Consider the following 16,812-nt stretch of genomic DNA (forward strand, 5'->3'; position numbering starts at 1 on the left):
ACATACATAAAGGGGTACAAAGATATTAGCAGTATTCTGGGCATAATTTGAATAATGAAGTATGCAAACATGAAAAGCTTTTTATCTTGAGAGTGCTCCTATTGTTAAACTTCACCAAATTATTCTTTTATTGACTGTCTCAGGTTGTAACATGATAGAATAAAAACGATCAAGTTGTTTTTTTAGGCATCAAGCACTCAAGCTTTGCAGTTATCTCATAGCATCTACCATGCCAGTCTCTAATGATCAGTTATTAACTAAAACAGCACAAACATCCTAAAAAGATTTTAAATTTCTAGAAGTTTACTACGTATCTTTAATATTACAGTTTTATAAGAGTATATGCCACCTTTTCCTCTATAGGACACTAAAAATAACGTTTATACCATATGGATATATATAAAAATATTCTAACTGCTTTACTTTATCCAAACCATGAACTCCAAGAGGCACACTGGGCTGTTATACTGGCTCTAATCTGTACTCTATATCATGCTCAAAATTATACTCCTATAGCCTCTATAAATTCCAAACTAGCATAAATGTAGGTAGAAAATATCTTTTAAAAATTGAAAAATTTTGATATGATCTAGAATGAAACCATAATCGTAACTTAGTAGGCTTTATTTTTATCATGCTGGTGAGTAAAAACTTCCTTGGGAATAAAGTGCTCATCCAAGTAAAAGCAAATAAACTTTTTTCAGGCACCTGAAATGTTACAACTGGGGATAACTACATACTCCAAAAGAACTAAATGGTTCCCTGGACTCCCTTCAAGTGTTAATTTACCTAACATAAGTGAGCACTTTACTTCTGTATAATGTTTTATCTGCCTAGAAGCACCACGGGGTTACAGTCTAAATATTTCTAAAGTTATATTTTTAGTATTTTAAAATAACTATTTACTCTTCAAATAATCTCCATAAAAGGAGCTTAATTCTATTATACAGAAAAGTTTGTGACAATTATACTTGATTGTATCCAAAGATAATCTTGGACTTTACTCCCATATTGGCTGCTGACCTTGTTGTAAGGTTTTTTTTCCTCTCAGCTCTTCAGTGAAAAATGGGAGTATATATTATTAATATACATATATAAATATACATGGGTAAGACCTAATATATAATATATATGTATTACTAATATAATTCATGTAGTATGTTATATGTTAGGTCTTACATCTCCTGCAAGATGATGAAAATAAATACACTATATGTAAATATTCCATAAGTTTTTAGAAGGGAAAGGGTTACAAGCCATTCCCAATTTGTGGACAGAGAAATACGCAGGATCACACACAAGTTACCAACAACGATCACTAAAAACAAATCTTATATCTTAAAGACTAACATTAAAATTTATTATAAGACATTTAAGTCAATGTTTTACCTACTCTTCTATGTATTAATTACAATTATTATGTTTTAAAAAAGGTTAAGGAAGATTATAAATGTGCTAATATTATGAGCATGTGTTATGTTACATTTAGTAAAACAACTTCAGGCATTTTTGTGGAAACAAGTAGTATATAAATAGGTAATTGATTCACTGATAAGACAATTTAGGGATTTTGTCTTGAAGGAAAGGATTTAAGAGCCACAGGAGGCAATTACTAGAGTAAACAACCCACGGCAGTAGCAGATTAAACCATCCATGGCTCTGAACCATGGTACCCCGCTGACAGGTGAGAATCTGGCAGGAGCACACAGTATGTACCTCAGACAGGAGTCTGGTCCTTTCAGTTACTCCACCGTTTCCCTGCTGGTAACGCTCCCTTGCCTGAGGGAGAAAACATTTTGTTTAATGGCAAGTTCAAAACAGAAGCCCATGACTTAAATATGACCTCGTTGTGTTTGTAATTTTTGCATATCATTTTATGACAACACCCCTCCTTGTTTGTGAATACTATTGCAAAAAGTGACATTTTAACGGTAGCTATTTTATGTCCCTCATAGGCACCATGTATTTAACAAAAGCACTATACAACGATGAACTACCTTAACCTTCATATAATAATTGTGTAACTCACAGGGGCATGGTTCACAATAAAAACTGTCCTCAGCCACTCCTAAACAGTTTAGACAACGGCTCTTGGTCGATCTAATCTGCGTGCTATGCAGAGAAAACATGTTCTAAAAAATCAATCATAATACAGCATCAGAGTCAGTAATTAATAAGGATTAACAAACAGTATGACAATATGGAATATGTCCTTGGGAACGAACTTAATCAATTATTTAATATCAGTGTTTGAGAGATACAGGGTGGCTTTAATCAGAGACTTTTTATAGCATTTTAAAAGTAAAAACATTTGCAAATAGACGTGTATACGTGTGAATAACTAATTAAACAAATAATAAAACAGTGAAGGTTACTTTCTGCTTGGTCTTTGAGAACTTCTGAAAGTATGGAAGTATCTCAAGTTTAGTTCCATTTTTTTCTCCTTCTAACCTTGTCTGCTGAAAGAAAAAAATATGCGTTCAACTGACATTCGCAGTTGTTGAGGAAGACGTTAGTAGTCTTCCTCAACATCAGGAAAGCGGGGGCATAAATCCCAAAGGAAAGCCTTTAGATCCCTACTGTTGGAACAAAGCACTGCTGCTTTCAAAGGCTGAAGGTTTTATTTTATTTTGGTAGAATTTCTAAAACTTTGAAAAGATTAAAAAATTTGCTCATTTAATTAAACTGCTTGCCTTCGAACGTGTCTTCTTTCATATTCCTTATTATGTGGTTGTAAGCCACAATGGCAAGGATGTCTTTTCTCCCTGACACATGTAAATGTATACTATTCCACTTCCTCCTACTCAGACAGTAAATTAACAGCAGACTTAGAAACAAAACCAGGTGTCCTGACACTCTGCTCTTGTTCTAAGCCACGTTTCTCAGCAATATGACTTCTTTTACTTAAATCAAATGAAGAAATACATTTAAAGACTTCTAAGAGATAATTTCTATCACATGTAAAATGGAGATGACAAGTTGTATTTGCTTCCTAAAGTGGGCAGAGAATCAATGTGCTGCTGTTTGTGAAAAGTATTTCATGATTCTCAAATGAAAGGTCCTGTGTCAGGACTTCCCTGGCGGTCCAGTGATTAAGATTCTGCCTTCCAGTGCAGGAGGCACGGGTTCAATCCCTGGTCTGGGAAATCAGATCCCACATGCAGTGGGGTGAGGCCAAAAACTTAAAAAAAAAAAAAAAAGTGCTGTGTCAAGTTTAGGGATTAGGATCATTAATTGGAATGAACCCTGGATATCATTCCTCAGTTACCTCACTCAGCTGGGCTTGAGCTGCACGATATTCCTGAACCAAGTGCTCAAGCTGATTGTTGATGTACTTTTCTCGGCTGCCAATCTTCTCCAGAGTCCTGCTAATTTCACTGTGAAGTTTGTCCAAAAGTCCCTAGAAATTTTAGTAGACAGAGAATTCACAAATATATTCTTCAAAAGTAGTTTTAAATGGGTTAAATCTCCCTCAATTCATCTCACAAATTCTCAACCACCAATGAAAAAGTAGTTTGAAATTTTCAGCAACAAAAAAGTCTGTAATGAAAATTATTTTAGTCACACTTTGCAGAATGTTAAAATAAAAAAGCACCTGGTAGTGTTAGTCAATTTATTTGTCCTTACGCAAATCTAAAATATATGTGAGTGGAATGTGCTTTATTATATAAAGTCCACAATCAAAGTAGGTAAGGGAATAACACAATTTTCTTATAGCACAATTCAAAGATGACTGGAATATTCCAGTTGGAAGTAGATCATTAAACTTATAGCTCTAGTCTGGGACCCATAACTTCTTACTCCAGCTTTGCTTCTTTGTGGTATTCTCCAAAAGTCCCTATTTCTGGCAGGGCAGCAGGTCTGGGAAGCTGTAGGTTCTAGGCGTTGCTGGCCTGCTGCTGTTATCCCCTGAGATTCAGTGGGGAAAGAATGATGAAATGATTCTAATATGCCTACCTATATATCTAGAGTATGTAATAATATACTAGGTATATATCATATTGCTTTTATACAGTTACCTTTCTTTAGTTGGTTTAAGTGTTAGGGCTGTTGAAACATAATATGGTACATTCAATCAGGAAACTCCTCAAGGGAAAGGATTGGGTCTTTTTTCCTTTCATGTTCTCTCTTAATAGGTATTACACAGATGAGTAAATGTACTCATGTACTCATCTGAAGTAATTCACATACCTTGGTCTCCTTTAGAGCAGATTCAATTCCACTTTTGTGCTGGTGCATTTGGTCAACATGGATTCTCCAATCCTATAGGCATAAGAGCATACAGGAACAAGTAAAACATATTACATTTCCTACTTTCCACTACTTTTTTGAAGTTGTATCCTTTATTTTAATTACTTTGGTTGCTGCCCTATTTCGGGTAGGAGAGTCCTATATATAGCTTGCAATCAGATTGTAAAGAAATGTGTGTAGAGCACTTTAGGATAAAAGGTTCTAAATAAATCTAAATTATTTTATGTGTTCACAGAGTGATGTCTCACAATTTGAATGTAAATTATCCCCGCACTGCTGGTGGTTAATAGTTATGACTACCCATCAAAATGAAAAAAATTCTAATTGCTAGAAAAGAAATACCTGTTTAAACAGTAACAATTATGTTTGCCAGAAGCAACTCTGGAATCAAGTAACATATATCAAATATTAGCTTGTCCCTTGAAATTAAAGTGGGACGCTTCTTTGGACTTTGGAATCTCTTTCTTAAGAAAGGAAGTCTGTAATGATAGTTAGAGTTCATATATTTGAGATGTATTGTACTACTTCTAGAACGATCTGAATTTGTGTGCATATATATGTATTTTTTTTTGCGGTACGCGGGCCTCTCACTGTTGTGGCCTCTCCCATTGAGGAGCACAGGCTCCGGATGCGCAGGCTCAGTGGCCATGGCTCATGGGCCCAGCCGCTCCACGGCATGCGGGATCCTCCCGGACTGGGGCACAAACCCGTGTCCCCTGCAACGGCAGGCGGACTCTCAACCACTGCACCACCAGGGAAGCCCTGTGTGCATATTTGAACTCTCTAATCTAACATTTTAATTTCCTACAAAAGATCCTCAAAATGTTTTGGTTTACATTACTAAAGGTAACAATTTTAAGACTTGAGAAATACTCATCAGAAGAGAAAAAATATTAAGGTGAGTTGCAGTAAGTGATGGAGCCAGGATATCCCTCAATCACACACATCTGCTTGCATGCCCTGATGCTCCACTTTGCTATCTACACTATTTTGTGAAGGAAAAACAATTTTGTGAATAATCCCATTCTACTGACTTCTTAACTTTGCAACGTGGGCCAGTGACCATAGGGTAAAAACATCCTTGGGTACTTCACACATACCAATTATACAATTACATTACAGCTGCAAAGAACCTCAAAGAATATCTAGCCTGACCTTCATCATTGCAGAGATAGGCAAACATAGGCCCAGTGACAGAAAGGGGCACACCCAAGGCCACGGAGGTGGTGGTACACCTGGATCAGAAGCCAAATGCACTAATTCCCATGCAGTACCTTTTGGCAGTTCAGAGTTAATAAAAGGAGGAATTGGCTGCTTGACACCAGTGAAAGTGCTACAGCAGAGAACAAACAGCACTTTCCTTTGTCCTTAAGCATTTTTCTGTCTCATGAGCGGAAAGTATCTCAGAATACAGAGCGTGGAAAGGACCTTGAAGATCACCTACTCATCCTTCTAACAGTCATCTAGAGCAATGCCTTCATTTTGCAGTTGAGGGGACTGTTCACCACCTGTGACTACGGCTAGACAGATGCGGCCAGAAAACAGGCCCCTCCAGCTCAGCCAGTCAACACTGGAACAGGAAGGAGAAGCAACTGGCTGGCCTCCTGCAACGAGACCTAATATGGTTAAGCTTCAAAATGGAAACCTGCTTAAGTCCAAGCAAGCATCTTTATGAAAGATAATAAACCTAACAAGTATCATTATATTGATTTTTTAAAGAAGTACTCATCCTGCCTGATTCCAGAAAGAATTTTAGAAGCTTAATAAACACCAAACTCAAGTATTCCTATTGGTCTCTGTCTCTGTCAATAGATATATATGTATATGTGTGTATATATACATATATAAATGTATAAACATACACACATATATATATCTATACATACATTATATATATAGTTTTAAAATTTATTGTAATTGATGTGTTTGAAATAGTCTGTGTTCTGCTTTTTCTACGCAGCATTATTTTCTATCCAGCAAATGTAAAAAATGTATTTTTTTCATGTTTTGATATTCAAAGTACTTTGAGAGAAGAAAACATGCCTGACTCATCTAAGAAGTATAACTATGATAACTTACGTTGATGGTAAGCTCCACGGAGGAGCTGGCATTTCAGTGGCACCTTGAAGCATGAGTAGCATTTCAACACACTGGAAAGGAGGGGGAGAGTAAGGGTATTTTAGGCTGAGGGAGTAACAAGAACAAAGAAAAACAGGAAAGTTTATAGGGAACAGGCAGCCCAGGCTGGCTAGAATATAACACAAAAAGTTCTTGGGGTGGGGTGTGGAAGGTGAATCACAAGGAAACAAAGCTGGAGAGGTAGGTTGAATTAGATCAAGGGCTTTAATTAAGGAGTGTGGATTTTATCCTGTAGATAATGGAGAGCTATCAACGACTTTTGGTTTCAGTTTTAAAGACAAGTCTGTGTTTTGGGAAAGTAACAGAGTGAAGGACTGATTAGAAAGGCAAGAGACTGAAGACAGGTAGCAGACCAGTTAGGAGGTTGTGTCACGGTCCGCCTGACAGATTAGCAGGGGTTAATTAGAGCAGCGCTTGTAAGAATGGAAGGGAAGGGATGGATTCGAGGGACACTGCAGACACAGACTAGCAGCACTTGATTACTGACTGAGGGGAAGTGAGGGGTGGCTGAAGTGGAGGTGGGCCAGTAGAGAGAAGATGTTTGTAAGGTTTCTAGTCTGAGGAACTGAGAGGATAGTAATATCACAGTGTGACAAGAACAGAGTAGATTTCAGGGAGCCTGAATTATTGAGGAATTTGGTTTTGGACTTTTTAATTTGATAAGCCACTGGAACACTGTGTATTCTTATTGCCTTTCAAAGTGGAAAGCTAGTAATGATTTATAATTATCCATCAGGCAAATCTGAATGTTTGTTTCATTAAAATCTTCTAAGTGGACACACTTCCTGATGTACAGCTATTTTTATATAAGCTTTAAAAGTGTTCTTACCCTTTAACCCAGCAATTTCACCTCTAGAAATTATTTCCAAGGAAATAATTGGGGATACACACAAAGATCAATGTACAAGTTCTGTGTAAAACAGCAGAAGACTCTCTATCTAACAGTAGAGGACAATTTCAACTAATTTTGTAATGTTCATTTCATCCCTAAAAATAATGCGGTATGATACCGTTTTTATAAAGCTCAAAGTAAAACTCAAGGATACACACTATTTGGAGATACACATGTGAAAACACACACACACACACACACACACACACACACACGAAGAAGAAGAGGCAGCAGCAGCTAATGACAGTACACAAACCAGGGGACAGTTGTTACCTATAGGTGGGAAGGGGCAGCCGCAGAGCAGCACATAGGTAACTTCCAGGATGTTGTAATGGTCTAGTTCTCAAGTTGGGTAGTGGTTTCATAAGTGATCGCTTTATTACTGGATTTTATAATTCTATATGATTGCATATTAAATACATTAATATTGTATATTGAAATGTTCCCAAAAATATTTCATAGTCAGAAAAAATGCATGTTAACAACATACAGTAATGTGGAAAAACACTGCCAAAGAGTATATTCATTAGCTGTCCAATTTAGTAAAAATTAATATTTGTGTATATCTGTATGTGTGTATTAACACAGGGATTTGAATACTGGTGTTTTTAATTTCTTCCTCATCCTAACAACATTTTCCAAATTTCCTATAAGAGAAAATTTTTAATCATCAGGGGAAAAAAATGTCAAAAACTTTCTGGGTGCCCAAGACGTTTCCTAAAGGGGTTTAAAATAGTTGTAACAGAGAATATAAATGACTGTACTTGTAACAGTTTAAAGACATGAATACACAGCTTTTAAAAAACTGCAACTGAGATGGTTAAAAGCTTTACAAACGTTTGTGGTAAGAATGGAGAATATAGGTTTTAATGATATGTAAGGATTTGATCCTCCAAATAAGTAACACTAAAAGGAACTGTTAATCAATAATAGCTATTCTTAAGTAAGAGAGAATCCATTGGGTTACAGTGCACTTTTAAACATCTTTCCTTACTTGAGACTCACACAGGTTTGGAGCACTACGTACATATTCTCATCCCTTCCTTTTCACCACTATCCTTCCCTGTAAGAGGGTTATGTGACTTGCTGGCTGGTTGTGGGAGGACTGCACTTCACTGCTCCAGTGATGCCGGCCTTGGCCATGTGCTTCTCTTTCCAGTAGAATGATGATGGACATGGCCTATGCCAGGACTGCGTAGAAGCTGTAAGAGGCATCCACCAGCTCTCTTGCCCTTTCTTTCAGCCATGATAATAGGCATGCCCCACAGAGCGGTTTATCCTTTAGGTCTGAGAATATGAAACATGGAACATAGCTGGAATAGAGCTACAGCTGTGCCACACTTCGGCAGATGTGTATCTTGAGTGAGAATAAATGTATGCTATTCTTATTGTAAACCACTGTGATTTGGGGGTGGTTTGTGATACCAAAAAACTGACTATATATACATAATTCATAGGGACAAAAAAGAATCAGATAGGTTAAATGACCTTTCCAAAGTTTTATGTCTGGAAAGTGGAAAGCACTCCATACCAGTGCTTTTTCCACATATTATATGCTGCTTTTCTTTATGATAAAATGAACTACCGAAGAGTATCTAAGGTAAACCAAGAATTCTTTTTGTTATATATCAAGTGAGACCACATGGGCCACTGGAGGTTACTAGTCACCTATCCCAAAGTGCTCTACGTGTGTGTCTATTAAGCATCATTTCTGATCTCTGTTGAAGTTGAGTTTTTCACCTAATCTAGCACATTTCCTCTCTATGGAAATGAGAAGACTAGTAACGCTATAGAATATCATTTCTTTAGACTTTCTATTTTTAAAAATTCTTTCATACAAACTCTCATGTGTAATTCTCTCTGTCACCTGTGAGGTAGATGGCAAAGGTATTGTTGAACTATAACTCCCCTCCTGGCTCCAAATTCTTTAGCACCAAATTATATATCTCCCTTTTTCAGAAACTGGAGAACTGTGATGACATCTCTGCAGATGGTGATTCACAGTATACCGTAAAATCACAACGTATGAGATCTTGTTGCAGAAGTTAAGGTGACTGGAAGACCATACGGATCTCTGGGTTTTCCTTCAACAGAACAGCACCTGAACAGTTTCCTTTGCGGACACAGAGACATTTTGTTTCTTTGCCTGGATCTCCAGCTCAGTGCTTAAAGTACCTCTCTGAAACTGCAGGGGAAAGACAGACTGAAACATGAGCTAAGCATGGCAAATGGAACTTCTATCTGTGTATAAGTTACACTAATTTACAACTTGTGAAATGTCAAACTCTCAGGTTTTTTTTCACCCAAGTTTGAGCTTCTTTACGTGTGGAGAGGCAGAGTGCCAAAGGACTCTTGATACAGAAAAGCTGAGGAAGGCACCTTCATGTGTACTGAGATGGTTTTCTCCTAGGCTCAGGAAAAGTCCATGCCAGAGCACAGCTGACTCTGGCAGCAGGGGCCCTGCCTCTCTCCCAAGGGCAGGCGCAGGGCCCCAAGGCTCTGACGTGCCTTGAATTGCTGTCCATCACAAAATGCAACTTCTGCCATATACCCCACTTTTCTCCTCTATTCTTACTGTTCCTCCCTCAATTCTGTTATGAATAATTAGTGATGAAATCTTAATTCATTGTTCTGCTTTTGCAGTTTTATTTTAATGAATATAAAAATATTTACAAGGGCTTTCTTTTATGGGCTCCCTCCATTAAAGGTGCCTAACCCATTTTTTTCTTACTAGGCCTTTGTTTCAGCTCTGAATTCACTTTCTCTAGGGATTTTCAAGATCGCCCTGGGGAGGAAATCCTATGTACTTCACATCCATTTTGAGATCTTTTTAAGTCTAATAACAACAACTTCCATGTTAACATTCAAGGAAGGCTTCATAAGTGTCAGGCACTATGCTCAGCACTGTTCGTATGTCATCACATACGATTCTCTTAAAAACTTTATGAGGGTATTGAGATGCAGCTACTTTAAAGTAGGCTTCCCAAGCCCACACAGTGGTAGAGCCTAAACCTGCAAAGACCACTATATCATATCATGTCATTCCCCTGATGAAATGCAGTAAAGCATAACTAAAAATTTTAATGGGGCAATGGTTAAAGGAGACTTTAGTTTTATCTTTAATATTTGAATCTTTATAAGAATGTATTTATATATCAACTGTATAATGAAAAAATATATTTAAAACATTTTAGGATAAACATATATATATAATTAAAAACTTTCTCACAAAGAAATAGCCACACCTACATGGCTTTATCAGTGAATTTTCTCAAACATTTAAGAAAGAAATAACAGCAACCTTGTATGAATTCTACCAGAGAACAGGAAAAAAAGGGAGAGCAATTGCCAACTTGTTTTATAAGAACTGCATAGCGTTACACTAAAACCTGACAAAGTCACCTAAAAAACAAGAAAATTAAAGATTAATATTTTTGTAAACAGATATAAAAATCCTCAACAAAATACCAGGAAATAGAATCCAGTAATATACAAAAAGGTAATATAACATGATTAAGTTGCATTTATTCCAAAATGCAAGGTTAGTTTAATACTCAAAAATCAACCATTATATACAGTATTGTAAGCCATATTCATACTGCTTTACATTAGATCTCCAGAATGTATTCATCTTGCATAATGGAAACTTTGTATCCTTTGATCATCTCTCTCCATTTCCCCTTATCCCCAGCCCCTGGCAACCACCATTCTACTACATGCTTCTATGAATTTGACTATTTCAGATTCCTCTTATAACAGAGATCATACAATGTTTGTCTTTCTGCGTCTGGTTTATTTCACTTAGCATAATGTCTTCTAGCTTCATCCATGTTGTCACAAAAGTCAGGATTTCCTTTATTTTTAAAGCTGAATATTATTTCATGTCTGTATAATATTGCATTGTATGGATATACAATGTTTACTTTATTCATTCATCAACTGATGGACATTGGTGTTATTTCCGCCTTTTGGCTATTATGAGTAATACTGTTATAAACCCACGTATCTGTGGTCAACTGATTTTCAACGAGGGGGCCAAGACCATTCAATGGGAAAAGAATAGTCTTTCCAACAAATAGTCATGAGGCAACTGGATATCCATATTCAGAACAATGAATCTGGACCTGTACTTCACACAAAATGTAAAAATTAACGCAAAATGAATAAAAGACCTAAATATAAGAGCTGAAACTAGAAAACCCTTGGGAGGAAAAATGTGCGTAAGTCTTCATGAGTTTGGATTAGACAAGGACTTCTTAATTATGACATCAAAAGCATAAGCAACAAAAGAAAACACGGATAAGTTGAACTTCACTGGAATTAAAAACTTTGGCTCAAAGGGAACCATCAAAAAAGTGAAAAGGTAACCCATAGAAGGGGAAGCAATGTTTACAAATCATATAATTGATAATGGGATAGTACCAATTATATATAAACAATTCTTATAACGCAAGACGAAAGACAAATAACCCAATTTAAAAAATGAGCAAAAGACTCAAACAGACATTTTTTCCAAGGAAGATACACAAATAGTTAACAAGTACTTGAAAAGATACTCAGCATCATTAGTCATCAGGGAAGAGTTTTAAAACCACAATGAAATACCACTTTATATCCACTAGGAAGGTGATTTTTTTTAAAAAAGGAAAAGGAAATTAACAAGTTTTAACAAAGATGTGGAGAAATTGGAATCCTAAATTCTTTGCTGGTAGGAATGTAAAATGGTACAGCCCCTGTGGAAAACACTTGGTATTTCCTCAAAAAGTTGATAAAGTTACCATACAATCTAGCATTTCCACTTGTTGGAATTGCTGCCAAGTACATGAAGACAACTGAAGACATATGTTCATACAAAAACCAGCACCATAAACTTTCACAGCCAGTGACAAACTGTGTCTGCTTTAAGCCTACCTCCTTCTCCTTCCTCAGCTTTTTTCATGCTTCAATTTTCTTTCTCATTTGGGAGTAAAAGTTCTTTTTGTGGAAACACTTTGCTTTTTTATTGAATATATTTAATATATTTTGTTCTAACAAAAATCCATTTATTTGTGTTTTGGTTTTGCCTTGCTATATTGTAAATGATAACATTTATGGCCTGACATACAAACAATAAATGTTATTGCATAAAAGTCAACTGCTTGTTAACAAATATATTGATTGTTTAGCAATAAAATGGAGAGAGTAAAAAAAAAAAATCAACCATTATAATCCACCATAACAAGAGAGAAAAAAAGAGATAAGTCAAATGGTCATCTCAATAGATGAAGGAAAAAAAAAAACAATCACTTGAAAAAATTTAACATCCATTCATAACAATAACTCAGCAAACTGGGAACCAAAGGAAAGTTCCTTAATCTACCTTATGATATTTGTGAAAGTCATAAAGCTAACATCATCCTGAATGGTAAAACTGAAATACTGAAAGCTTTCCCCCTGCTAATGCCACTTATATCCAACACAGACTAGGTATTTCAAGCAAGATAAAGGAAATAAAAGGGGTAAGCTTGTAAAGAAAGAAATGAGATTGATGTTATTTGCAGATGATATAATTGTATACACAGAAAATGCAAAAGAATCTACAGGCTTACGGTTAGAATAAGTGAATTTAGCAAGTGTGCTGAAGATGTATACAAATATACACACACAGAGAAATGTATTTTTATATAACAGCAACAAATAAACAGAAAAGAAAATCTAAAAGATACCACTGAAACAAATAGCCCAATGTAATAGAACAGAATGTCCTGATACAGACCCTCACAAGCATGTTCTCTTTTTATGACAAAGCAGAGCACTGGTAAAAGGATAACCTTTTCAATAAACTGGGTCAACTGCATATACATATGAAAATCAAATAAATCTTGAGTTCTACCTCACACCCTCATACTGTCCAGAAGAATAAATGCTAGATGGACTGTAGATCTCACTGCAAAAGGTGAAACAATACAGCATCAAAAGGAAAACAGGAGAATATGTTCATAACACCGGGGGAAGCAAAGATTCTTAAACATAGACTTAAACAAAGAGTAAACGAAGATTATTTAAACAAAGATTAAAACATAAACGTTAGCCATACTCCACTCCCCGCAAAAGAGATAATTTTGAGTATATTAAAATTAAGCCGCCTTTATCATAATACACCAATAAGAGTGAAAAGGAAGCTAAAGAGTAGATATTTGCAATACATATATCTGACAAGGGACTCATATCCAGCGTATATAAAGAACCTCTATAAATCAAAAGAAAAAGCAGATAAGCCAATAGCAAAAGACAAAAGAGAATACCCAATTGCCAGATAAACATATGAAAAGGGGCGCAATTTCATCAGTCATCAGGAAAATGCATATTAAAATGACAGTGAGACATCACAACAAACCTACCAGGATGACTAAAATAAAAACGACTGAACCAATACTAAATGTTGATGAAGACGGGGGGCAACTGGAACTTTCAGATACTGCTAGGAGTATAAATTTGTATAACCACTTTCGAATATGCAGACACTATGACCTAGCAATTTCACTCTCACAGAAACTGCAGGAGAAAGGTGTACTTACGTTTCCCAAAAGACACTTCAAGACTTTTCAAATCAGCATTATTTAAGTCACAAACTATAAACAACTCACATAAGCCAGATGTGGGCTCCCCTGGAAGGGCACAGCCTTGAGTTAGGCAGCTCTGCACTGAAGGAGCAGACAGCTTAAGGTTGTCTGCTGACCGCACTCTCTGTGGCTGGGCGGCAAGTCCTTGTTTGGAAGGGGATCTGGACAATTCATCTCTGTTTTAACCACAGGGAGACAGACTTAGTTATTAAAATGATAACTGTAGCTGCAGTGGTAGAGAGGTAGGGCCAAGGGTGAGCTGCAGTCCCAAAGTGATCAGTCTCAAGATTTCACTGTGGAATACTGATGTTCCTGTGACACGTTTAATACTCCATCCACAGTGAATGATAAAATTCTCTGGAAATCTGATGGCAAGAAATCAGGTTAAATGAAAGAGGCAGAGAAGACAGCTTGATAGAAGGAGTTGCATATGTCTAAGTTCACTGTAGCAAATATTTTTGGGATAGGTCAATAATTTATCATTCTCTTTGCAAGGATATGAGCAGCGTATTTCCCTCCTCTACCCAGAACACTCCCTTCTCTAATGACAGAACATTATTTGTATTCCCTCTTTTTGCCACTTTGCACAAGCAGTTTTGCCATCTCTTCTTCCTGTTCTAATTGTTAGATTAATTTTCAGCTTCATCACTGCTCACATTTATGTGTGTATTTGTGTGTGTGTACGTGTGAGAGAGAGAGAGACTGTCCATTAAGTAACTTTTTCATGAGATTACTTTCTTAATGAAAAATGCCCATCAGGTTGCAGGATAGTTGCAGAGTGTGGCTTTCCTAAATTTTTAAATGTGACATTTTTCTTTAATTGTCAGCAGCTTAAAGTCTTCTGTGGTATACACCTTTGTGGTGTGAGAGCATGATTTTTCTTCATAAGTGTTCAAAGAACTAGACATATGACCTAGGAAGAGTTCAGTATGTACGTGTGCTGTACGCTGTATGTGTGTGTTTGTTGCAGGGGGTGTGGCAGTCAAGCTGGAAATATGTGTTTCCTCGGGAAAGTTCTTGCTTTCTAGATATTGCTCTTGTAGAGAAAAATAATACGTGTGCATAGAGGGTAAGCAAAGGCTATCATAACAATCACTGGGATTCTCACACCTGCCTGTAATTGAACTGAAACTGGAGATCCATAATCTCTCCATAAAATACCTTGTTAGTAAAATGATTACATTTCTAATGTGTGCTCAGAAATTATCTTTACTACCGTCTGCTACTAAGCATTTTCACATGTTGACTCAGACTTATTATTCATGCTTATTCTATCCACACCCCTTTTCTATGGGCCACACAAATCTTCCGAGCGAGGTTTTCAAGACTTTAGAAGGCATTGCAAGCCTTGAGAAGAGATTTGGCAAGGCAGAGATTGGGGGCCTTCTGAGAATGCAGGAACACCCTTAGGCTGACTCAGAATGTCACTGTTTCACAAGATGCTGAGGAACCATGGTGGAGAGCTGGAAGAGATGACCTCGCCAGTCCCTCTCAACTTTGAGAATCTACTAATCAAAACTTTGATCTCATACTGATACTCAAAAAACAAAAACTGAAAAAAATGGAGTCATCTCCATATCTGAAGAACTAAGAAACATTAAGTCACTACCTTGGCCTAAAGAAACAATCACATATAATGGGAAAAAGACTATGGGGGTAACAATTTGTCCAAATATTAAGAAATTTGTAATAAAACACTCTGATAGTGAGAACCGCTCTAATACTGTTGATTGGAAAAATGAGTCAAGGCAATTAAAAAGTGCACTTTATAGGGAGGTCCATACGATACATGGTTTCTGCTTCAATTCATATTTTATATTAAGTAAAAGGAAACATGAAATTATACTTTGTAATAATGATGTATTTAGGCTAGAAATTTCAATTATAATCAATGTATATTAACTCAATGCTCTCAATCACAAATGTCTATTTGAGGTATATCTACCGTGAGGCATTAGTAACTTTCCTCCTTAGCATTTACATAACATGCAGTCTTTATTGGTTATTTCCTTAAAAATTTACCACTGTTGATGCTCTTTAGTTAGAGATGATGGTAATCTCTAAAGCAAAAACACTTGTTCTCCTGTTTCAACTTGTGATAAATGAAACCTTTATGGATCCAGCTGAAACATTTATCATGCTCAGGGTAAATAGGAAGGAAGGCATCATCAACTAACTTTAAACACAGAATACCCTGAATGTTCAACAAGGCTGGGACAGAAGCAGCTGAAAATCATTTCCAGTTGCTTAAGGATGGCTGGGTTTTTCTACACCCCTATGCAGTATTTTCAAATGTATAATTTAAGCATAGTATTCTTTCCCACAACCCTGTCCATGACCTACATGCTACAAAGGAAAAAAAAAAAATGTTGACCTTGAGAATACAACTTAAAGTCCACCAAATAACACCATATTTTAAAAATAACACAAAAATCCAAAACGGTATTCTGTTTTGTGTAGTCTCCCTTAAAGAAAGCTTGCCTGTAAAAGTCCATCAGTGAATACTTCCCCTCATTCTCTGAGACGACGTGGCAGTTGAGTAATCACACCGGCTGCTCTAAAAATGTATGTGTGTCTAGTTAATTTAGGCAGTTTATTTTGATAGCATTCACCTCTTTCTGATTACAGCAGGTGTTTCAAGGATAAATTTGCTGAAAATTGCATTTTGTTTAAACAACAGCAGCATGTACATTTATGGCCTTACTATATTAAAAAGCATTTACTGTCTGGCAGCAATGGATACAATTACAAACATTTGTGACAGTAACTGGAGCTATTACTCCCGCATGGAGTCTCCTGAAGACCAACTTATTGCCACCTGTATTTACATGTGTTACTGGTAATTGCAAAAGCCGATTTTTAAAAATTTGGTTCCTTATGTTTTAGAAATTGTGTGACTATGTTTCAACAAAAGGTCTGTCTACCAGA

At 36.4% G+C, this 16,812-nt stretch overlaps 1 protein-coding gene across 2 annotated transcripts in view; it reads right to left on the reverse strand.

Moving 5' to 3' along the window:
- The window catches only part of IFT57 (intraflagellar transport 57), a 69,272-nt gene that overhangs the window by 11,815 nt on the left and 40,645 nt on the right, over positions 1 to 16,812 (reverse strand). For both annotated transcript variants that reach the window (XM_022596471.3, XM_022596554.3), the window contains exons 7-9: positions 4,192 to 4,263; positions 3,269 to 3,400; positions 1,717 to 1,779 (exon numbers count right to left, since the gene is read on the reverse strand). In XM_022596471.3, the coding sequence (XP_022452179.1) occupies positions 1,717 to 1,779; positions 3,269 to 3,400; positions 4,192 to 4,263 (267 nt within the window). The remainder of the gene's footprint in view (positions 1 to 1,716; positions 1,780 to 3,268; positions 3,401 to 4,191; positions 4,264 to 16,812) is intronic.

The sequence above is a fragment of the Delphinapterus leucas genome, chromosome 4 (assembly GCF_059928025.1).
Source record: "Delphinapterus leucas isolate spDelLeu-1000000601 "Yukka" chromosome 4, BTC_Dleu_Yukka2, whole genome shotgun sequence".
In the NCBI taxonomy this organism is placed as follows: domain Eukaryota; kingdom Metazoa; phylum Chordata; class Mammalia; order Artiodactyla; family Monodontidae; genus Delphinapterus; species Delphinapterus leucas.